Genomic DNA, 21,883 nt, shown 5'->3' on the forward strand with positions numbered 1-21,883 from the left:
GTGGAGACGTGACGTTATCTCAATGGCACATCAAGGATGCTCAACCTAAGACCTGAGAGTGCATCAAGAATCTTGTTGCTATCGATTAAGGGCGATGTACGCGATACGCAGTGTTGCTTGGATAGGCGATTAGATTAGACGTGCGGAAATGACCGACCCGGGTCCGTGTTCTAGAAGCTTGGCACGGGCCAGTTGATAGACTTGGAACCTGGAGGCGAGCGGACCGGTATAGCGTCATAGGCAACGGCCTCTAGATCGCGTTGGTGAATAGTGCAAACGCGTTGTTTGAACGTTTGAATCTTCTCTCGTAGTGCGTAGGCGCGGTGGCGTGAGTAGGAGAAGAAGAAATGTGACTGTCTGGCGTGTTTGCAGCTGCAGCTACTGACTGGTGCAGGTGGGCTGGCCCCATGCATGGCGGCGCGATACGCTGGACGTCATTCCAGCTGATCGCCCTGACTGATGCGGGACAGGGAGCAGCTACATCCTCCTACCAACCATCGAGCGTGCGCACCTATCATACAGGGATATCTGCCATGTTTGACGTGCTTGTGTGCATGTGTGCAGCCGTGTGTCACGCCCAGCCTGCTGAGCTTTGTTGATGTCCCCTTATCCCCTTATAATGTCCGTCGGGATGCCTCGCCTACCTGCCTTGCTTGCTGCAGGCCGCCAGGATGCTGCAAAGACTACACAGCGACATGGTTGACGAGAATGCGGGAAAGCTGCTGAGAAAGGACAGTAAGAGACAGAGGGTCTTGAAGTTCTTCAGGTCCTGGAAGCAAAAGCAATCACGGCGTCACGATGAAGTAGCTGCACCTGTACGTCTAGCGCTCTTTCTCACTCTCTCTTTGGTTTTACTGTTACCATCCCAGCCTGATGATGACAATGAAGAAGAAACTAATAGCAAGCTTCTTCTCAAAGATCACGTCCAAGAAAGCCAATCCTACCCCACAATCGCCGCCTCCACAAACACACGATGCAATCATTCAAGAGCAACCGCGCAGCTCAGTCGAACATGGCAGCATGTCTCCCACGGAAGAGGTGAACCAAGATCGTGTACCAACACCGCCACAAGAAACCGGGGAAGAAAAGGTCGAAACCCTTACTGAGGGTCAGCTCCGTACGCTCTTCGCTGGAGCCCCGCAGTTTGGCGTCACAAAGACAGACAGCCGCTACATACCAACAGTCTCTTATCCTTGGAACACTGATACTGCCATTAGAGAAGCAACCGACACAGTGCCTCTAGCCGAGCCTGCCTTCTCAGCTGCGACCCTACACGAACATCTGTCCAAGACCCGACAGCTACCTGAGGCTTCGAGACAGTACAATGGATATCATGTAGATGTGGTGGAAATGCCGAGCATGTTGAGTGCTCAGGGTGTTGAACCAGGGACTATTGGCTTCTCGCATTTCCTCGAGTTGCCCAAGTCCGACATTCTCGCCAATGAGTTAGAGCAATCTCAATCAAGCAAGGACTCCTTCGAGTCAGTCAAGAACAAGGAGACATTGCAGACGACTCCTGAGCGCCTGGGTATCCGTCCAGTCGAACTGAGCTTGATATACGACCGCTTGATCGAGTTCCAGGACATGTACGAAGCCTTCCAAGACAGCCCAGAACCCATGACGATCCTGAATAACCAGAGTGCTGGAGACCTCTACGCGAACCTGTTCACTAAATTTCTTACCCCACCGGGCTACGACGACTCTACAGAGGACCCTACGGGTTTACAGACACAAATCGTTGCTCTACTCAGGGTATTGGGGCTGAAGGGTGTCTGGTATGACTTCAGTCTCGTCGAGTGGAGGATAAGACTCGGTCAAATATTGTGGAGCGAGCCCGAGCCAGTTCCTGAGCACGAAAATCAGCCCTTGTGGACGGAGCGCGAGATTCTGTTGCTGCAAATCACCTTGGCATGTGAGCTTTTGCTCCGACTAGATGCCTTCACCAATGCCGATGCGACCGACGCTCAGGTGCGGCTTCGGATTGACGCCAAGGACGTCGAAGGATTTCTCAACATCAAGACGAGAAAGGTCGATTGGGATTTGGTTCTGGCGCGGAGATTTCTGGACAACATTGTGATAATGAGAGGCAGCGATGCGCCAGTTTCGCCTAAGCCCAAATTGCGCGGGTTGCTTTCATTGCTAGGCCAAGGCGCCCATGCAGAGATACCGCAGTCCGACCTCGTTATTCTTCCACAATATCAATCTCAACAGCTTTCTGGGCTGCTTCACTTCGCGAAGACTCTCCAGTGGCCTAATATTGACGTGGTCTCGACGGATCTGGCCCAGAAACTTGGAGTGCAAGACAAGACAGAAGAAGACATGCCATCATCACCCAGCGGACGATTGGTCGACACATCAACCCCGTCTGGCATTAGCATATACGGAACGCCATTGCAAACACCACTCCCCTCTGGTCATCAACTGGACAGCTACTTTGGCCATGTCGGGAAGCCCGTGTTGAATCGCAACAACTCTCGTGCCCTACGTATGCCACTGTCCCCTGTGTCAACAATGCCGGAGGACCACGCCAATTTCAGTTTCAGCATTGGAGGATGGCTCAGTCGGTCGTATTTAACTGGTCTTGTTCTTCCCGGAGAAGCCATTTCACACTTTCTTATCTCGACACTGCTTGAGAACGACAGCATCGCTATTGCCAATCTTGGGGAATCTGCAAATCTTTATGGAGGGTTTACCTTTGGCAATAGAACGTTCTGGAGCAAGACTTCTGTCGTTGGACGGGTTTTGGCCTGTGTCAAAGGTTCTGCAGAGTGCATGGGCTGGGTTTCATGTCCCAAAGTACCCGACAGCCCTGGCGAACGTTGGTACTCGATACACAGCGAAGTTCTTTCGTGTGAGAACCGTTCGCGAGTAAGAGATAGCTTTGAAATAGTCACAGAAGAGTCGGCCGTCGTCCCTAACGACTATTTGGCTTCGGTGAAGTCGGAGGACTTCGTACTCCCTCAAGATCTTAACCCATCTCCGAATTCTTCTTTCGCCTTCTCGCACTGGGAACTGGTGCCAATCAATACCGACCTCATCGATGGCGACAGCTTGACAGGGCCACTAACCGAAAGCGACGTCCACGCCCCATCGATGACATTTGTTTCTGGCGAAGTGAGCCACAACATCACCCTAACATACGATGTACAGTTCGTTACTTCTTTTCCCTGTACTACGGCAGCATCTGCACCTCCCTCGATCACTTACCGCCCTAAGATCTTGAGGCGCTCAGTCACTGGAACGTTATCGCGATCTTCTTCAAAACATAGCGTGACGCTATCGCGTCGCAACAGCCATGGCTTCGAGCCACTTCTATCGCATCCCCCAGACGCTGCAGGTATTGCACCAAAGCGCATGTACGAACCGCCTACCGGACCTGAAGTTGAAATGTTTGCAACTAGCAGCAAGCCCATGAACGCCCATCCTCTGCACAAGTCATACACTCACAAGATCGTGCCAGTCACCGATATTCTGGACCCCGACTTTCTACTGCCATTCGAGCTCCATACGTCGAAATCTACGGAACGCTTACTTGATCTTTCACGGAGCAACGACAGCGAAACAGAAGAAATGATCAAGAACAACAAGAAAGCAGTGCTCGTACTAGACACTAGGGCTTCATCAGACCTCCAGTTGCTCGCGCGAGCCTGGTGTGCAGAGAAGGGTCTACATGCGATCGTGAGTCGCGTAGGACGTACTTGCTTGGGTTGCTCCATTCGAGAAGCCAGGGGCCTGGGTATCAACATCGTGATCCGAGTATAGAAAGGCGGGATGGTATGATCAAATCTGCCAGTATTGGAGGTTTTTGCTACCTTTCTCAAATTGTCACATATTCCTCCCGTCTGAGGAGATGGAGTTTAATTTTTCTACTGGCGATTACTGCGGGCGCATTTACAAGATACCCAAATCGTGAATGAATACTATTGTTAATTTCCATCGAGTACTTTGAGTTGTCACATCCCATACCTGTTTGAGAATCGCGCGAGACAGAAATAGCATCTACCTACCTTTTGCGCTTGTCGAAGCGAGCCACAACGACTACTTCGCATGCGCAAACACCGAGTTCGATACGATCGTCATGCGACTGCGGCTGTGTAGTTTTCCAGCTTGTCCGTTCTATCAACTAGCTCGGTGGCGCTCATAGCCACGTGCTGATAGGCGGAGGCTGTGTGTCCGTGGGTGGCCTCACGCGAAGCGCGTTTGAATTTCGCGCATCGAAAATCCAATATCATACATCCCTCTCGTAACGTGGTAGAACTTAACTTCAAGGCGTGTCAATCGTCGTTTGGATCTACATCAATTTTACTGTTTGACAATATACATCATCGCTCCTCACTTACAAGCTCATCTGTTACATCATCTTACCTTGTTTCCTCGTTCAGCACCTACCACCAATCACCAAACTCACCCAACCTCCACCAAACTTGATCGAATCCAAGATGAACTACGCCCCAGTCAACCCCGAGACGGAGGAGTTCACAACAGAGCACAACGAACCAAAAGACTGCTGTACACGATGCATTCAACGGCTCGATTGCACATTAGCAGGACCATGGTGTATCGAAGCAATCTTTTCGTGTTTTGCCAGTCTGTGGAGTTGTTTGGGCGATGCGTGTAGTAATTGCGGGGATGGGTGTGGAGAGTGCTGTATTGGGTGTTGTAGGGCTTTTAGTTGAGAGGGGATTCGTCGCAAGAGAGGGGGAAGAGGAGGGGCCTTTGTGGATTCGCGGTATCTCTTATTCGATGATTCTGATCCTGTTGAGATATCCTCTCAATCAAGCAAGTCACGGGTTGCTCGTTTCTTGTCTGTGGGTCATCATAGAACCAGAGGATGGCAACCGAAGTTTGGCATCGCGCAGATGGAAAAGTGGAGAGAAATTGGGACGAGTGTTGGACAGTGCCATGAGAACTATGCACGATGGAGCGGATGCGACTACCTTGAACGCATGAAAAAACGACAGAAAGCGCTTGCCACTACGACTACCAAAATGTACAGCACGTGCATGCTGCCATGTCAATGGCTCTGAGGATTGGGAGGGTTTGTGTCTGTCTGCTACACACTCCCAAAACGCCATTTCACTCAAGTTCCACCATATCGCTATCGCCGCAGCACCCTCGCTATCATACACTTCCATTGAGTTTCGTCTCTACAATTATTGGAGGTATTCAGAGCATGGCCATGATCTAGGGCCACGCTAACAAGACACAGCAGTCATTATATCTCAAGTTCAGTATTAGCATTCAGTAAGGAGAACTAGCACTGTTAAGCATTTTATCTTCGCGTTCGCTTCGTAGCCACTACAGTCGCGGGTGTACCTACCCATCCACCAAGACATACACTAGCATACGAACCACACGTCCATCCGCGAGTTCATTATGCCTAAAGAATCGAGACGAACCAGAAGCATCCGCAGAGCTATTCGCAGGACGAAACTAGATCGCAAAATATGTCCCTACTGCGGAGCGGAAGTACACAGATGGGATCGCAGGAACTTCGCTTGTTGCATTAGCTGTCATCAGCACTTTCTGTGGAAGTCTGTTCCAGAGGTTCCGACAACAAAACCTCCAAGTAAGCCAACCTTAAGGTACTCGGGCCACGGTTCACCAGCTATGAGCACGATAGAGGAGCGCAGTGAGTCTGGAGACCGCGGTTCCAGTCCCAGTTCGAGAGACAGTTCGATGGACGATGATGAGCACACTCCCGACCACGATTCGCTGGGCCGTTCTGCCGATGACAATAGCAATATTGCGGCCGCGTTCGCCAGCTTAACATCCGATCATAAAGATGACATCGTCGTCGGCGAAGCATTCGTCGACCCGGTACTAACTCGCAATACCGGCTCTATTCCACCCGAAGACTGGCGGTGGCCGTTGAGCACCTGGGAGATAGTCAACAAGAAAAATATAAATCCTCTGCCCCATATAACCGCCGTGCCTGTAGTCGGCCTCGATGAGCAAAATCAAACTGCCGTACTTCAAGCAACAGACGTACCTCAGTTAATCCCCAATGCTTCACATCCAATATCCCAGCATCCGCTATCTCTTCGTACAACGTCTCCACGTCCAATACCTAGGAGGAAAAGGTGTAAATTCGGAGAACGATTTAGGCGTAAGCGAGCTGAGCCCATAGAGCCCAGCCCATCGCTGGAAGACATCATCAGGATACCCGAAGCTGTACCCCGGCAACGCGCCGCCGAGCTTCTCAATACACTCATTCTCGCTAGATATACTCATAGTCGAGGCATATCCACGGAACCAACCACAGCATCGCCTATGATAGTACCCCAGGAGCCTGATGGTATTCTCCAGCAACACGCTACTGACCTCCACAATGCTCTTGAACGGCTCGAAGCGCTCGAATCCGCCCATGAGAGGGAGGAGGAATCTTTATCTAGCGGGGGAAAGTCCTTTTGGTCCCAGTTTTCTTGTTTTCGATAGTGTCGAAGGCTCTGGATGGCATGGAGGAAGAGGTAGAGAAGCTGGATAAAATGTCAGAAGTTACTTTGGATAGGGCACGTATGCATTCGTGCACGTGCGATGAGGAGACAAATTCAAGTGGGTAGGAGATGCAACTCGGTCCATGAATGGAAATAATGAAGCATTAGAAACAAACGTGTGTCGTGAGTTGAGATTCTTGATAGTGTTTACGAGATCTGTGCGCCTGGACACGTGGGTGACATCTCCTGGGAACTCGATTGCTAATGTATAGTCTGATCAACGCTGTGTGTACCAAAGTCTCAGGTCATCGCATGACGACTTGTAGCAAGGGTGTAGGAAATGCATGGAGCTGGGAAAGAATTCGATGTGGACAGTATGTGGGCGTTCAAGGATTTTGATTGTTCAAATTTCTTACTACTACTCGAGGCAAGGAACTAGCCGTCACGATGACTCACTGGTGTATACACTCGACATGATCCCATAATAGATATACAACCAGCTCTTTTCATACACCAGTGCGCCCGCACTCGACATCCAGCCCTCCAGCTGCAAGTCTAACTTCCACCTCCGCGTCCCCATTTCTATTCTCTTCTGTTCCAAATCTACTTCAAAGCCTTCTCGGCCTTCAGTTCCGCCTTCTCAGCTGTGTGCTTGAAATCCTGCATCTCGCCCTTGGCCTGGCCCTCAGTGGCCTTCAGAGTCTGGTTGTAGGCGTAAATACGGCCAACCTGTGTAGCACCGACGCAGAAGACAAGGAAGTTAACACCAGCCAAAGCAATGTTCTTGGGGCGGATGACGAAGCACCAGCGCGTCCAGATGGCTCCTGTGCACATGAGGGCGAAGTTTTGGGTGAAGGAGAGGGATTCGGCGGGGCGAGAGAAGTCGGAGGCGCCGGCGAGGACCATGCCCCATTTCATTACCGGGGCCCTGGAATAGTGTTAGCATTTGTACAGCTTAGATATGGCGTTTTTTCGAGGTGTGTTGTTTGCTGCTGCAGATGCGCTTCGGACAATGCGGGGAGTTGCAGCGCATTGCATAGAAGGATGTAGGCGATATCGAGGAAGCGTACCAGAAGTGGACAGTCTTGGGTCCAATAGGGCTGTTCCAAAACTTCTGGAAGCCAGAAGCCTCAGAGCCTGCGGCTGTGTTTTGATACCTGCGGGCATTTGCGCGTTGGAAGAAGGGTCGGAAAGAGCTGAAGATGCGGGAGCCCGGGCGGAACGACATGATCGCTGTCTTTGTCCTTTACTCTCAAGATTGGCGATCCGAGTAGAAGAGTAATTGAGGCGTCTGGAGTGAAGTTGGGTCCGGGGCGATTGTCGTGTGCGTGCGGTCGCGATGTCGGGCTCAAGCATTGGTGATGGATAAATCCGGGACTACGATGGGGTTGCTCCGGTTGGCCAGGCCGAAAGGGGTAAGGCGTGTTCCTGGCAGCTTCCGACGAACATTGAATGCCGCTGCAGCGCGGGTGACGACAGACACCGATTGATACCCTCACACAACCATAACGGTCTTTACAATGGCGTCAAAAGCATTCGGAAATGGCCTCAAGGAGCTGAGGTTCTTGTTTTGCCAGACTAGCGAGCACAGTGCCGCCACAAGGTATGCGATAACTAAGTGGAGGAGCGCAAGGCAATGCGCTGGGCAATGCAGACGAGCAGAGGGAACAGGATAGAACGAATTGGGCTAATCACATATGTAGGAATTTCCTCACACGAAGCTACCCCGCCATGAAGAAGGCCAACCCATCCATCCCCATCATGATCCGAGAAGCCAGCGGCACCCAGCCCACCGTATATGCGCGATTCGGTGCGTTACATCCAGGAAGAACATACGGGGGAATAATGCTAATAATATGGGACAGACTTTGGAAAGGAAAGGAAGTTGTCACTAAAGGGTCTGGACGACAAGTCCATTGAGCAACAAGTCGCAGACCTCGTACAAAAGGGTGCATGAGTACATGCGAAGAAACAGAATAAGTGAACAAGACAAGGGTCGTCGGTGGAGAAGTATGGGCATATATGCAGCTCAAGAGAGCGTAGCACGATAGCTTCTGTATGGCCCAAAACGAACATCTTCGAGGAATTCCCCTTTCACCTAAAGTGACAATTCACCATCTCCATCTCATCTTCACACTTGGCATATAAATTTCTCGACCGCCCGTCCTACTTCTGTTTCTCCATCCTCACAATACCTCACATGCCTCATACAACAGCCGAACCTAGGCCTCAAAACTTTGCAAACAATCAGCCTGACGAATACTAAGACTCATCATGTCTTACTCAGCTCCCTTCAAGCCAAACCCCAACTACGACGTCGATGCTACCCTCCTAGACATCCTCGTCCAGTCCCACGTAAGTACCTCCTGGCGCCTCTATGATCTCCAGATCAGAAGTGACATCTTACCTTGTATAGCACCCCGTCCTCGGGTCCGGCCCTGCCGCCGAGAAGCTCGCGCACATCGAGAAGCAGTACAAGGGCTGCATCAAAGTCCTGGAGGACCGCAATGCTGCCCTGGTGAAGGAGGTAGAGGCTGCGGCCACGAAGGTCGAGCGCCTCGAGACGGAGGTCTGCGCGTTGGAGGGAGATGTGGAGACGCAGCTGGCGGTCCTTCAGTGCATGAAGAGGACGGAGTGCGTCTTCGTCCAAACGCACATTGTGCCAGAGAAGAAGGTTGTTCTTCGTATTGGGGAGGAGATGTGGAGCGGAATCTTCAAAGAGGCTTAAAGACGTTTTGGGTTGTGTCGTGCCGTTGTCTTCCCCTGCTCTCTTTCCCTTTCCCCTTTCCCCTTTCTTTTTTGTTTGTTAGATAGACTTCTCCCTTCGGCCAAGGCCTTCGGGCTCAGAATTCCACCATGTTCTCCGCCGCATGTGAACATCCTTCTAGCATGCAATAATGTCCGAGCCTGCTGGTTCGTGAATGCACAATGTGTTACATTGTTTGCTACATGCATGTTAGATATACTAGATATAAGGTTAGTTCTCCCCAATAATGCATACATATCATCGAGCAGCAGTGTCTAATTGAGGTTGGATTTCATTGTATCCACCAAAGTATCCCATAAACTGGTATCTTGAGTACCGATGATACTACGACTCACATTTTACTCACCCCAAAGCCCAGCAACATGTCAACTCAATCAACTCCTAGATCTCAACAAGCGGGCTTCTTCGCCCAGATGCTTCGCCGCAAAGACTCTGTCATGCCAACACCATCCGCGTCTCCCGCACCCTCCATCGCCCCTTCCATCGCTTCTCTCACACAGGATAACGACAACCTAGCTCAAGAAAACGTTCGTCTACGAAAGCGTAACAAAGAGCTAATCAAGCAATCGGAGCTCAACCAAGAACTCTTTCAGGAAACTTCGGAAGCGCTCATGGCCAAAGAGAGCGAGACTGCTGACCTGCAAGGCATACTAAATGAGCTCAAGGAGTGTATCCGCAGGAACGATGATGCGAGCAATGAGACCATTAGCACCCAGGGACTCCAGCTCGAGGACCTGGCGACGCAGCTACAAGAGGCACATGAAGCGGCTGCTAAGCGCGAAGCCCTGCTGACAAAGTTGGACACCCAGCAACAACAATCTTCCACCAAGGATGATGACGAGCAGCAGAAGTGTCAACAAAAATCTAATGACTTCATTGTTGTTCATTGGACTAAGCTTCACGCCAAGGACAAGACGATCGAATTCTTGCGATGCCGTCAGTCCAAGTCTGACAAGCGCATCGCCAGGCTCCAGGAGAGGGTAATTGCTGCGGAGAAGTTGAACCGAGATTGGTTTGAGACGATCAAGCTTGCTAATTCAAAAGTCAAGGCGATCGAGGTGAAGCCCCAAACTGGTGCTTGACAGTGTACTCAGGCGATGAAGGGCAGCAGCATAGTAGAGAAAGTTGTCCGCCATGGATCGTTCGCGCATTAGTCGACGATTTATCAATTATTCTTCTATGCTTACAACTCTATGTTGATTCGTCTCTTGATTTTATCAGAGAATGAGAACCTGATTCTTGTAATATTGCTTTACCTCAACATTCCTATTCCATTCCTTTCCTCTGTAGGCACTTTTTCGATCCCATGAAGATTACGCTTTGCCATGCTGCAATATATGTAGTACGCTCACAGTCACACCCTCGGTATTAGTCTGATACCATTCTCAATCCAATCTCAACAGATCAAGGTGAAACGTGAGGCAAAGACGCCACCAATGTGTCGACCACATCAGGTGAGAGAGCGTGTACTGTTGTTGAGGTCGGAGGTCATCTTTCTTCGGTATCAAACGCCACCAATAGTGTCAATGAGTCACATAGGTCTGTGTATTCTTCGATTGTTTTGCGGATGGCGTTAGCGTGGCAGACGTGGATAATGCTTGTTGAGTGCTGGTGTTTTGTGGTACATATAGTGGGCTGTCAGGCGCTTGTCTTTGTTGTGTCATAGTCTGTTTTCGGCCTGGAAATGTACACAGAAGAATGTACCTGCATAAATTATAGATGCAATTATGCACATTCCCGTTGAATACGTTTTAAGACTGATCGTTACCGGGATGGTGCGTGAGTTCTTTGAGTACTGCAGGTTGTCCCGGAAGAAGAAAGAGTTGAGTGGGTAGAAGGCGGATACCTGCTGGAGATCTGCCTCTGCATCTGGACGTCATGAAGGGTTGAACAATAACCCGTGAATTTGACTTGGTAGTGTCACTGAAAAGCTTGACTTGGCTCGTACGGGATGCTTAGGAGCACATTTAGTGTAAGGTTGTTTTGCGTCGATACACAATCGTGGCTGAGTGATCTGGCTATCCCGAAACTCTGTGTCATTTTACGATAGTGCAATGCGGTATTCGCAGTCCGCGCTTCCGTCATACCTGCAGTCTGGCGCTTGGTCCTCGGGGCAATCAGGCGAGGGTACCGGAAGTCGTCAAACATCCTATTGTGCGAGGTGTTCCTGGTATGCACCACCATCGCTGTAATATGCCGCAAGACTCGACCCTTGCTGCATATGTTGGTTTAAAACGATCACCGGACCGTAGTAGCTCTGTTACCCATGCAGATTCCGGTTGCATGTCGGATATCTACAGCTTACCAGCTTATCTTGGGTATTATACCGACGTGGATGGCGACCTGGTATGCAACGCTTAAACGACACCTTACAATTCATGTGATAATTTGCATATTCGACGTAATGGGTCAACTCTGGCTACCTATGATACGTCTCCGCACTTTATGATAAGTCCTTGGAGCAGGGGTCATGCGTCTCATAGCACCCTGGCGCTGTATTACGGTTGGCTGCTCTTGACAGCGACTACTGCAGTCAGTGGCTGCTTTCTGACAGCATGCACCTGTCTGGTGCCGCCACTGTAACATACAAGAGCGTGTCTGCATTCCAGACAGTCTACAAGCATGCAAGCCACCTCGAGAGGGGCATGCAGTGTATGTCGTGCTGGCACATTGACACCGGGCGCCTGGGTGACGCATATGTGCTCAAACCATCGCACCATACCGGTCAGTTCAATGAGTAAATTCTGAAACGAAGAGAGGCATTTGAGCTCTGAGAACTAATGAATGATTGACTGTTGCCAACAGAAACGGATGGCATGGTGTCCGTGTGAATGAGGACCGATCAAATCAAGATTGATCTGCTGATATGACTGCAGCAATATGTTGTAAAGGGTTGGGCAGCTTCAACATTATAATCGTGCGTAAGGTATGATATCCCGAATCGCGCTTTTTTGGGTGAGCTTTCGATGAGCCTCTCGCCAAACCATGAACATTGCTAAGCGGCATTTCCTTGCATCTCGTAACGCAAACACCAGAAAGGCGGAGTCAAATAGTTGCGACTCTAGAATGTGAATAGAATGCGCTCAAATCGGGTACGAAATGCCGTGGAACATCGGTATGAATCATGATACAGTCGTACCAAGAATTGCTGACTCGCAGTCCCGAAAGAGAGGTCGCTGTTTGTGGATATTGCACGAAGACGTAGTGGATGCAGCAGCGGGTGGGCACAAGCCTGGCTGCTATTCATCCAAGAAGGACCTCCCATTGCCATTCTTTCATGACACTCAACCAGTGCAAACGATCTTTGACTGTGACCACCCGATCCGGGGTCCCAGTATCAACAGGCAACGACGATTTCCAGTCCGATAACTCTTGGCAATAAAAGTCGCCGTGGATGTTGAAGTCACTGGAGAAGGTGCCGTCTTCGTATTTCAAGGGAATGTCTGACGAGAAACTGTGGCTGCGCACATCGCCCATGTGCAGCGACGAACGCTCCGACGCGCGGGCGTCTCGTCGACTCCAGACCTCTTTCGTAACCTCCAAGCACCTTTCTATGATTCCCAGCTTCATTCTCGAAGACATCAGCCGCCAGCGCTCTGTAACCCACTCTCGCTCATCGGGCTCAGTTGCCTCACAGCCAGCGGCCATGAGAGGGTAAATGTGAACAATAATTGAACGAGAACGCGGATGTACGGTTGCTAGGTCACAAAGCACCCTCTTTGCGAGCACACTAGAGGGTTCCGATGGGATCTCCGGTACGGCTTGGTGGAGGTAGAGTAATGTGGCATTTTGGTAAGCGAGTGCAGTTTTGATCGTGTCGTGTGGACTCGTCGTCTCGTCTTCAGGATCTTCGATGAAAGATGGGGGAATCCATTCTTCGAGCTGAGATTTCAACTGTACTGCTTGTGATATAATAGTGGGCCCATTGCAGTTAGACCTCCTTACTTTTCTGACCAGGTTCGCTACCCGGCCGATGATTGGGAAAAGTGTGTGCGCACAACCCATCAAAGGGTCAAGTGTAGTTTCTGTCTCTCCAGTAGCATATATGCTTTCTCGTATAGCGTCTACATCGTAAGCATCGTCGTCGTCGGCGGACGTCAGGCGGGCAAGAACATCCATGTAGATCCAGGTGTTGCATAGGAACTTCAGCCGAGTCCATTCCTCACCCTGTTTGGGCATCTGACGATGCTGCATGAGCGCCTGGTTGATCAAGATCTTAGCCCCTTTGATATGATTGATGCCTGTGCTGATATGCTGATCCCATGATTCGGCGAAAGCCAGTACCAATGTGGTCGAGATAGCTGCATCAACCCGCATGTTTTGAAGGCCAGCAGCTAGTGCATGTACTGCACTTCGCATATGGTCGATTCCTTGGATACGCAAAACAGGCGTGTCCTTGGACTGATGGAAAGAAGTCATGGATGCGATCGCATGATAGAGTGCTGGGCAGTCCCGGGTGAGAGGCCAGATAAGAGTCCGCCATGGGTTCTCTGTGGGCCCATCTTTTACTGAGAGTATGCCGCAAGTATCTCTGTCGTAGCGTCGTGTAATTGATTCCGCTGATGTGAGGGGCAGCTGTATCTGGGCGGGTATTTTAAAGTCGGGGGAATTTGGAGAAGAGCCAGAGGAGCTTGATGGTGAGGGAGATGGCAACCGCGCGACACAATTCACATAATGCTCATTACCACCGCGCGCTAGTTCTTCGATCTCATCGTCTTCCGTTGAAGCTGGTGGTGTCAAACCTGTAGGCTGGTAGAAGGCCTCATGCTGAGACACGTAAGAGGAATACTCCTCTGGTGGTACGCTGAGATCTGTTCCTGGCTGAAGAAGGTCCAGAAGTCGAGGTGACTGGCCTGGCGATGCACTTGATTCGGTGTTTGTCTTTGTTTGCACAGTGATCGTACTCTCGGCCCCCAAGAGGCTATGTGACTCGATGGGTCCCGGCGCATATGAGCCAACAGGCGATATCGACTGAGGAGTGATGATAAAGGGTGAGGCTGCTGAGACGGCGAAAAGGTTCTCTGTGGGTACAAATGAGGGCTGCGAACAGGAGATTTGTATAGGTGGACCATGCATGAAGGGGTATGAATGTTGAGGTGGCGGGTAGTACGCGCTGTGCGGCGTGCCAGTGAAGGCGTATCGGTGTTCTTGGAAGATGGGCTGGTCTTGGAATTGCGAGGGCATAGACGTCGGTATTTGGGGACCTGAGCCCGGAGCCTGTCAGATGTGTATATATATGGTTCCAGAAGAACTGACCTTGGCGCGATTTGAGAGGTGCTCTGCTTGAGTTGCTTGGCTCTTCGAATGGTCTCCATTTGAAGTCTTTCTTGTAGCCACCGCATGTTACTGCGCGCCTGGCGCACTGCTCGCACGTAGGCTTCTTCTCATCACATTTCAAGCGCTTTGCTTTGCAGGTAACACATCCTATGCAGACACGTTATTACAGTGCTTAGCGGGAAGGTCTGAAGTCATGCTTATCGTGCAAGCGACAAGAGTTGACGAAGCGTAAGCATACCATTACGGCTCTTGGACTGCTTCCTCTTGGTGACGCCAATAATGTCGGAAGCCTTCTTGGTTGCTGAACACGATGCAGGTGCCGTCCTTTTAGCGGGTTTGATATCGATCCGAGCGGATTCCGAGGGATTTAGCACGAACGAGGGCGACGGGACAGTGATAGCCTCAGCCATCTGCCGCGAGTGGTGCGAGCGTTGATTCCCTAGACGAGCTCGTTGGTAACCGGTGATCTCATATGCAGGAAAGAGATGGCTAGCTAAGCAAAAACAAGCAGAATCATCGGGGTTTTTACAGATAAGCAAGAGGGACGCAGTATCTAAAGTGGAGAAGAAGCTGGGGAGATGCACGGCTACTCATTAGCGCCGTATCTAGGTCTATCGGGTTCGCGAATCACCTGGGCACGCGTGGGGTACGGCCCCAGCATCATCCTCCATCCTGCGCAATCGGATAGTAAGTCTTGGGAAGTCTTGTACCCGGCAATGCGCAGCGGTAGCTATTCGAGTCCAGGAACCTGTGCGACGTCAAGATTTTTGGAATTAGCCGTTGCTTTGGGATCACGGGGATGTGGTGCAGGCTTCCTCGGCGCCATCCTGTGTTCGGAACGCTTGCAGCTTGCGCCTGTCACCCGACGGTAAACCGCTCCACCAACGGCTCAGCCTTGTTTCGGGAGCGATGCGAAGCCGTCGAAGATCCCGCCGAGCATGAACCCAGGAACGCACTCTTCGTAGGTTGCACATAAGCTTATGTTTCCATGTTTGAAGCAAGTCTGCTTGAAGCTGATCTCTTTAGTTTGTGCTAGGCACAGAGGACACGAACCAGTGCAAAACTAAATTATTTCGTATCTTCACCCGATTCCTTTCCAGACGTAGGCATGCCGTGCTACTCTTACGCGACATGTAGTGCCCCAACATCTTCACACCCTCACAGTCATACCCAGAACACACTGTCAGAGTTTGCTGGCCTTTTGGCGAGGATTCTTCCTTCCTTTGTCACCGATCTTGTATGTGACATCATCAATAGTGACCTTCTTCTTGCCTCCCCGCACAGCTTCTATCAGTCTAGGAGCCGTGGCAGCGATAGCAATCCCGGTAGCCGTGCCCGCAGCAACGCCACTGACAAGTGTAGCACTTGCACCTCCTGTTGCTGCGCTCTGAAAAACTGCAAAGGTACTTGTAGCTGCAACATTGCCGATACTAGACTGCACTGCGGCGGCGGCGGACCCAGCTGCAACCCCCGTCGCCGTGAAGCCCACCATGTGTAAACCACTATACGCGACTCCAATACCGAGAGGAGCGGCGACAACACAGGCAAACATGCCAGCGGTCTCTCCTGGGTGCTGTTCAACCCATTGCTTGGTGTGCTTTGCCGCAGCACTTGTCTGTTTCGCGGCCTCTTGACCAAAGGCATCCGCCTGCTTCCATGCTTCTTCCAGCGCTGGCGCAATTTTCGGCCCTATATCTTTTCCAAACACCCTGATTTGTTTGGAGGCCGTATTCGTGGCACCACCGATATGCTTCCCAGCCTCTTTTCCAAAGCTCTTCATAGCCTTGCGGGCATTATTGAGGAATGACATGATGAAACGCCTGACTAATGCTTCCAAATTGTTCCCGATATGTTGAGTGACGGAAGGGACAGAGAGCGGTTCTTAGAATCGGAATCCGAGTAGAAGCAAGGCGAGGGGATAGTGAAGGTGAAGTGGGGGCAGGGAAGCGCTGGGATGAAGACAGCGCTTGCATCCAGTTACGCGATTGGGTAAGGACGGAAGCGGTTTTGGGCAGCACTCTCCAAAGTAAAGGACTGTGAACGACGGTACAACGATAAGTAAGCTATATATATATGTGTGTTCCCTCCCATTAAGTACCAGTTATGAATACACATAGAATTACATTACCAAAGTGTGTACATGATATCAAAGAAGCGCCAAATAACATACAAACGCCAATGCAGTGGGATATCTGGAAACGCCAGGCATGTGAGATAGCAACTATAGAGAAAAGAAAAGGGTATCTCCTCCTATACTCGTACACTGCTTCAATAATAGCTCAAACCCGAAGCCCTCACCTTCTTCTTTACCTTCTTCTTCGTCTTGGTAGGCGTAGGACTGACAACATTACTGCGTCCACCCAGCCTCTCCTTCCTCTTCTCTTCACCCGTGCTCGCTACCTTGCTTGCACCGCCCGTCATGAAATCACTGTACGCACTCTCGGCATACAGGGCAGGAGTTGTCGTTCCACTAGGCAGCCACTCGCTGCCCTCTTCCCATGCGATACCCGCAGCATTCGCGGCGCGCACTCCCTCGATATAAGCCTCCATTCTGCTGCGCTCATCGTCGTCTTCAAGGCCACAGCCACAGCCGCAACCGACTACGCATTCCCCATCGTCCATGCCGATCTCGTCGTCCATGCAGTCCATATGCGCGACGTGTCCACACGAAGGGCAGAGATGGAAAAGGCCTGAGACACGGATCCAGCAGACGCTGCAACTGTATACGGGTTCTGTCTTAGTGGGCTTGGGAGGCGTGGTGGTAAGGTTCGTGCGCGAGCGACCATCGCGCCATGAGGAACCGGCAGAGACGTTGGATGTGCCTCGCGATAAGCTCGGCCTGCTCGCTCTGCTCGGAGGTGGCTGCAGTCTACTTTGGCCAGGTGAAGTGCCAAGACCAGCAACACTCTCTTCTAGCTCCTTTGTCGGAGTTGGGACGGGTATTGAAAGACGAAGATACTGCTCGGCGGGAATGAATGCGTCAGGATTCGGTAAGAAATCCTCCGGTAGGCCGCTGGCAAATGTTCCAGGCTGAAATTCCATCGCCTCTGGGTTGAAGGAGAAGTGGTGTGGTGATAGACCAGGTGAGCGCTTCACCTGCGCCGTGGTGGGAGTTGGAGGCACCAGTGTGGATGAAGCCCGTGACAAATGCCTCGTCTGTTTTTCTTCGCCATCTTCGTCTGCGGATTGCTTGAGTGCGAGAGATACTGAGCCATGTTTTTGGACGGTACGAGGAGCTTCGGTCGGGAAATATGACACAAGGCCGTTGAATTTGAGAACCTCAGCTCGTACACTGACCAGGCCCCAGCGGCTGAGCATCTCAGCATACTGCTCGCGCCAGGCCCGATACAGCCAGTCTTTACATGTGTCTAGTAGTGGACGACTGAAACATGCCTCATCATCGAACTGGTCTTGATTCTTGAGCGTGACCTTGATAGATCCTTTGTTACCTGTGCCATCTCGAGGTGGGCCAGGCGCGTTGTTTTCTCTTGTGCTTGTCGTAATGTAAGGCCCATCGTCATCGACTCTTTCATATTCGGAATCGGAATCGTCGATGTAGTTGACATTGACTTGCTCAGACTGTCCGAAACTCGCTCGCTTGCCGTGTTTTGAGCGTGAGGTTGACATGTTGTTCTGGTCATGGGAGTCACTACCATAGAACGTGGTTGTTCCCCAGGTGACACCGCTGGTGGGTGCTGATGTCGAAAGATCATCCATGCGTGATCTCACCGGCGGTGAAGAGGAGATTGCGTTTGCAAATGGACGCGACAATGCGGCAACGGCACTTGCGAAATTTGCTGTAGAGCTTTTCTTATGGGCTATGTGACTCTGCTCCGGCGATGTCCCGTAAGGTGTGTGATTGGCCGTCTGCGCAGTTCTCACCGTAGACGCTCTAGACAAGACAGGCGGAGTGTTGCCAGTAGAGTATGGGGTGACGGGATCAGAGCTGACATGATCGCTGCCCCACGGACCATTTGAACTTCCATGACTTCCATATGTGTCGAGATTCTTGGCTAGTCTTTGCCACGCAAACTCGTTAGCTGGCGTCGCAGAGCGTGAATGCGACGGTGTAGATGGGACAGAGATCGTAGGCTGGAATAGACTCCACGCAGCGTCCACCGAGGAAAAATAGTCCAAGGAAAAGGCGGGTGCTTCCATGGACATGGGAAGCTGAGATTGCCGCATTTTAGCCATAGCTGAGGTCACACCTTCACGGGCAGCAGGTTCCGCAAAAATACATGACAGCATAGCAAGCATCTGTGTATCTGCTAAGCGTTCGAAGTGGTCAAAGAGCGAAGGTATCAGCCATGTAACAACAATGTGGTGACCCCATTTCACACGTGCCTTGAGCCTAGGATTTGTCACTGTGTCTGCCTCATCGAATTGAAGGTCCAGTCCACTGTCCTTGCGTTTGATCCTCACAAGAGCTCTCCGGGCAAGCACAAGAACTTGATCTCTCCGATATTTTTGAGGTAAGATCTCCAATGGCACTTCGTTACTCAAAATCAGCTTGCAAAGGATCCAGATATCCGCTAGGTCGTCGTAACCGTACTTCCGAGCTACCTCGGAGTTGTGCTCGCATATCATGGGTCCAGGTCCAAAGATTTGATATTCCTGCGCCAGTTCACGCTTACTGGGAACCAAATCATCTGTGGCTGAGAAGAGTATGGACACTGTGGACCTAGTCTTGACTGCCTGCTTTCCCACGCTGGTCGAAGACGGTAATGAGTTCCGCGACTGATATCGGGACGCCGACTTTTGCCAAGCCAGTGGCGGTTGAAAGTTTCCTATGTGTGCATTCCCTGCGTGGTCGGAGCCGGATGAGGATGATGGGGTGGAAGATGTTTCCCACGAGCCGACCGACGAGGATGGTGATGATGCGCCGTCGGAAGCCTCAGGACGTCGAGAGGTGAAATGGCCAAACGAATCAAAGATGTCATTCTTCAGGACGCCTTGTCGAAGAGTCTTGGTGATCTGGAATCTGAATGCTTCTGAGCCTGGCATCGTCTTTGTGGTGGGTATCCTTGCGACGACGAGGGATCCATCTACCGAGAACCGTGCCGTACACTGGATGGGCAGAGGGATATTAGCATTGGTATGAGAGGATTGCATCACGTCATCAGTGAATTCGCCCTCATGGTCTTCATCCTCGCTAGAGCTCTCCCCAGGCAGTGGTCCAAGGTCTTCCAGCGGGTCATCATCCTCGGCCAGGTCCAGGCTGTCGTCCAGTGCTCGCTCACCCAACGCATACGAGAGGACCGCCTCCAGAGCTTCTCGCTGTTGGTCTGCGCAGGTTTCAGCAATACGGTGCATGTTGTTGATTAGTTCCTCTTGGTTGTCCTTGCTGATCGTGGCTGTTGTTCTCTCAAACTCGATGTCCAATGGGGTCGGTGCCCTACCAACAACGGTGCCTGACTGTTGCCTTTCGACGGCCTTGGGGTATGAGACCGGAAACCTGATAGTGAACCGGAGGAATACAAGTTTCGGCTCATTCGTGGCTGTATCCCAGTCACCCCATGGACCATTGAAGGAAACCTTGATGTGGCGTCCGGGAATATCGATTTCTTCGAAAGCCAGCTTCTTGTATTTGTTGCCCACGTAAGAAATCTCAGCACCAAGGTCATTCTGCTCTTGATACGGCTGCTTCTCGGTGCGATCGTAATGGTTGGGCCGAGCATGGTCGTCAACATTGTTATGGCGATCACCCCCAAATTTGACGCCGTTGATCCACTTCATGTGGTTAACGACGCGTGGGTCATTGCGCCGAATCGGCCGGGCAGTCATGGTCTCTCGAGGAATTGTCTCAGGGTGTATACGAGGATGCGTTTGCCCATGGTAGCGCGGAGGGTAGGTTTCTTCGTTGAGTGAGTAGTTCTGTAGAAGAGCGGACAGATTGCCTTTACGCTGGGCACGGGGAGGGCCAAATTCGTCCTGTGTGCTGGCAGTAGTGGTAGGTATAGGCCCATCCCGATACGAAACGTACGTAGCGCCTTTCCGCGTCGTGCTGGGCTTTTCCACGAGTGGCTCGCCTTTGCGGTGACCGACCCATTTCTCTAAATCCTCAGAAGGCAGCTTATGAAGCACTAGACGCCTGTCTGTGCCCCAGGAAACCAATTGAAAGTCGCGATTGTCGAACCCGTCATCGGTAGAGCCACGTGTGCGCCAGAGAAATTCGCGAACTTGCGCATCAGGGTCGTGCTGTTGAAAGACGTTTGCATGACTATTGGTGAAAGTCGACGGGTCGCTATCGTTGACATGCTTGTAAAGCCAAAGGCAGGAGTTACCACGTTGCGGCATGGCTAGGATACCGTGCGGGAAGGGCGTGTGTCTCGCTCGCCAAACTGGGTAATGAGTGCGAATGACACGACGGGGGACAGTGATGTTGTCTTTCAAGCCTACATTGTTCCAGAATTTGATAGTCGCGTCGAGGGAGCAGGTCATAATCTTATTCGCGTCATTACGATTCCAGTCGATGCCGTAAATTTTGGTGGTGTGCGCGGTGATGGTAGAAAGAGGGTTCGCCCCATGACGAGTGTCCCATATATGAAGGTATTTGTCGTGTGCACTGGCGATTATCTTGTCGTTCTGGCGGTTCCATTTGACTTGGGTCGCTCCTGCTGTATAGTCGGCAAGTTTCAACGGCGCTTGCCGGCTGCGAAGATCATGTACGAAGACGAAGCTGTCTACGCCACATGTTGCCAGGAGGTCGGGATGATGCGCAGAGAAATTGATATCTGTTATAGCCCTGTCATGTGCGCGTAAGGTGTATTCGATGGGCGCTTTGTTGTTGTTATAAGGCATGGAGAGATTGTATACAAGCGCAAGCTGGTTGCGCGTCGACGCGATCCACTCGGCGCGTGCTGCAAAAGGAGACCATTGTACGTCTGCAACGTCCCATGAAGATTGGTTTGGGATGAAGAGGGGCAAAGACCAAATGTTGTCCAGATCTATGATGCGGAGGCCATTCTTACTGGCAAGCACCACGTCGCGACCTGCTGGGCTTATGCTTGCGGCGCCTATATCGTCGTCTACTTTGATCTCGACATTATCGTCGAATGTTGGTGACTTGAATGCCGACGATGGCCCACCCCCTGTGGCCGCCATCTTGGCTTTGGCAAACTTGGCCGAGTTGGGTGAGAGTGATGATGTTGATAGGGTTGATGTTGGGGATAGGCCTGGTCCCTTGGCACGCCTTCCCACCGATGGACATGCCACTTACCAAGCTAGGCCATGTTTGGCAACGTCGGTAGGATGCCCGACCGATTACGCAAGATCAAACCTCGTCATGAGACGGCACGGCCTCACACCTTCCTTCCAAAAGAAAGAAACTCGCACCTTCCTGTTTGGCCTCGACGACGATCGCAGACTCTTAGACGTGAACGATATTCTCCGCGACCACTCC

General features: G+C 51.4%; 9 protein-coding genes across 9 annotated transcripts; 5 read left to right on the forward strand and 4 right to left on the reverse strand.

The window, feature by feature from the left end:
* Window positions 1-876: 876 nt before the first annotated feature.
* On the forward strand, window positions 877-3,762 carry ALTATR162_LOCUS4124 (uncharacterized protein; the record flags this gene model as incomplete). The annotated part of the gene is made up of 1 exon (XM_043311734.1): window positions 877-3,762. The coding sequence occupies one exon, from the start codon at window positions 877-879 to the stop codon at window positions 3,760-3,762; it is 2,886 nt and encodes a 961-aa protein (XP_043167669.1).
* Window positions 3,763-5,610: 1,848 nt separating this feature from the next.
* On the forward strand, window positions 5,611-6,438 carry ALTATR162_LOCUS4125 (uncharacterized protein; the record flags this gene model as incomplete). Its single annotated transcript, XM_043311735.1, has 1 exon — window positions 5,611-6,438. One exon carries the CDS (start codon window positions 5,611-5,613, stop codon window positions 6,436-6,438), a length of 828 nt encoding a protein of 275 aa, XP_043167670.1.
* Window positions 6,439-7,040: 602 nt separating this feature from the next.
* On the reverse strand, window positions 7,041-7,665 carry ALTATR162_LOCUS4126 (uncharacterized protein; the record flags this gene model as incomplete). Its single annotated transcript, XM_043311736.1, has 2 exons — window positions 7,041-7,365; window positions 7,508-7,665. 2 exons carry the CDS (start codon window positions 7,663-7,665, stop codon window positions 7,041-7,043), a joined length of 483 nt encoding a protein of 160 aa, XP_043167671.1.
* A 292-nt stretch (window positions 7,666-7,957) lies between these two features.
* ALTATR162_LOCUS4127 (uncharacterized protein) lies at window positions 7,958-8,394 on the forward strand (the record flags this gene model as incomplete). Its single annotated transcript, XM_043311737.1, has 3 exons — window positions 7,958-8,040; window positions 8,141-8,247; window positions 8,303-8,394. 3 exons carry the CDS (start codon window positions 7,958-7,960, stop codon window positions 8,392-8,394), a joined length of 282 nt encoding a protein of 93 aa, XP_043167672.1.
* A 317-nt stretch (window positions 8,395-8,711) lies between these two features.
* ALTATR162_LOCUS4128 (uncharacterized protein) lies at window positions 8,712-9,165 on the forward strand (the record flags this gene model as incomplete). Its single annotated transcript, XM_043311738.1, has 2 exons — window positions 8,712-8,792; window positions 8,854-9,165. 2 exons carry the CDS (start codon window positions 8,712-8,714, stop codon window positions 9,163-9,165), a joined length of 393 nt encoding a protein of 130 aa, XP_043167673.1.
* Window positions 9,166-9,566: 401 nt separating this feature from the next.
* ALTATR162_LOCUS4129 (uncharacterized protein) lies at window positions 9,567-10,286 on the forward strand (the record flags this gene model as incomplete). Its single annotated transcript, XM_043311739.1, has 1 exon — window positions 9,567-10,286. The coding sequence occupies one exon, from the start codon at window positions 9,567-9,569 to the stop codon at window positions 10,284-10,286; it is 720 nt and encodes a 239-aa protein (XP_043167674.1).
* A 2,161-nt stretch (window positions 10,287-12,447) lies between these two features.
* On the reverse strand, window positions 12,448-14,388 carry ALTATR162_LOCUS4130 (uncharacterized protein; the record flags this gene model as incomplete). The annotated part of the gene is made up of 1 exon (XM_043311740.1): window positions 12,448-14,388. One exon carries the CDS (start codon window positions 14,386-14,388, stop codon window positions 12,448-12,450), a length of 1,941 nt encoding a protein of 646 aa, XP_043167675.1.
* Window positions 14,389-15,664: 1,276 nt separating this feature from the next.
* ALTATR162_LOCUS4131 (uncharacterized protein) lies at window positions 15,665-16,291 on the reverse strand (the record flags this gene model as incomplete). Its single annotated transcript, XM_043311741.1, has 1 exon — window positions 15,665-16,291. One exon carries the CDS (start codon window positions 16,289-16,291, stop codon window positions 15,665-15,667), a length of 627 nt encoding a protein of 208 aa, XP_043167676.1.
* Window positions 16,292-16,749: 458 nt separating this feature from the next.
* On the reverse strand, window positions 16,750-21,585 carry ALTATR162_LOCUS4132 (uncharacterized protein; the record flags this gene model as incomplete). The annotated part of the gene is made up of 1 exon (XM_043311742.1): window positions 16,750-21,585. The coding sequence occupies one exon, from the start codon at window positions 21,583-21,585 to the stop codon at window positions 16,750-16,752; it is 4,836 nt and encodes a 1,611-aa protein (XP_043167677.1).
* Window positions 21,586-21,883: the final 298 nt, after the last annotated feature.

The sequence above is a fragment of the Alternaria atra genome (genome assembly GCF_907166805.1).
Source record: "Alternaria atra isolate CS162 genome assembly, contig: 23, whole genome shotgun sequence".
Taxonomy (NCBI): domain Eukaryota; kingdom Fungi; phylum Ascomycota; class Dothideomycetes; order Pleosporales; family Pleosporaceae; genus Alternaria; species Alternaria atra.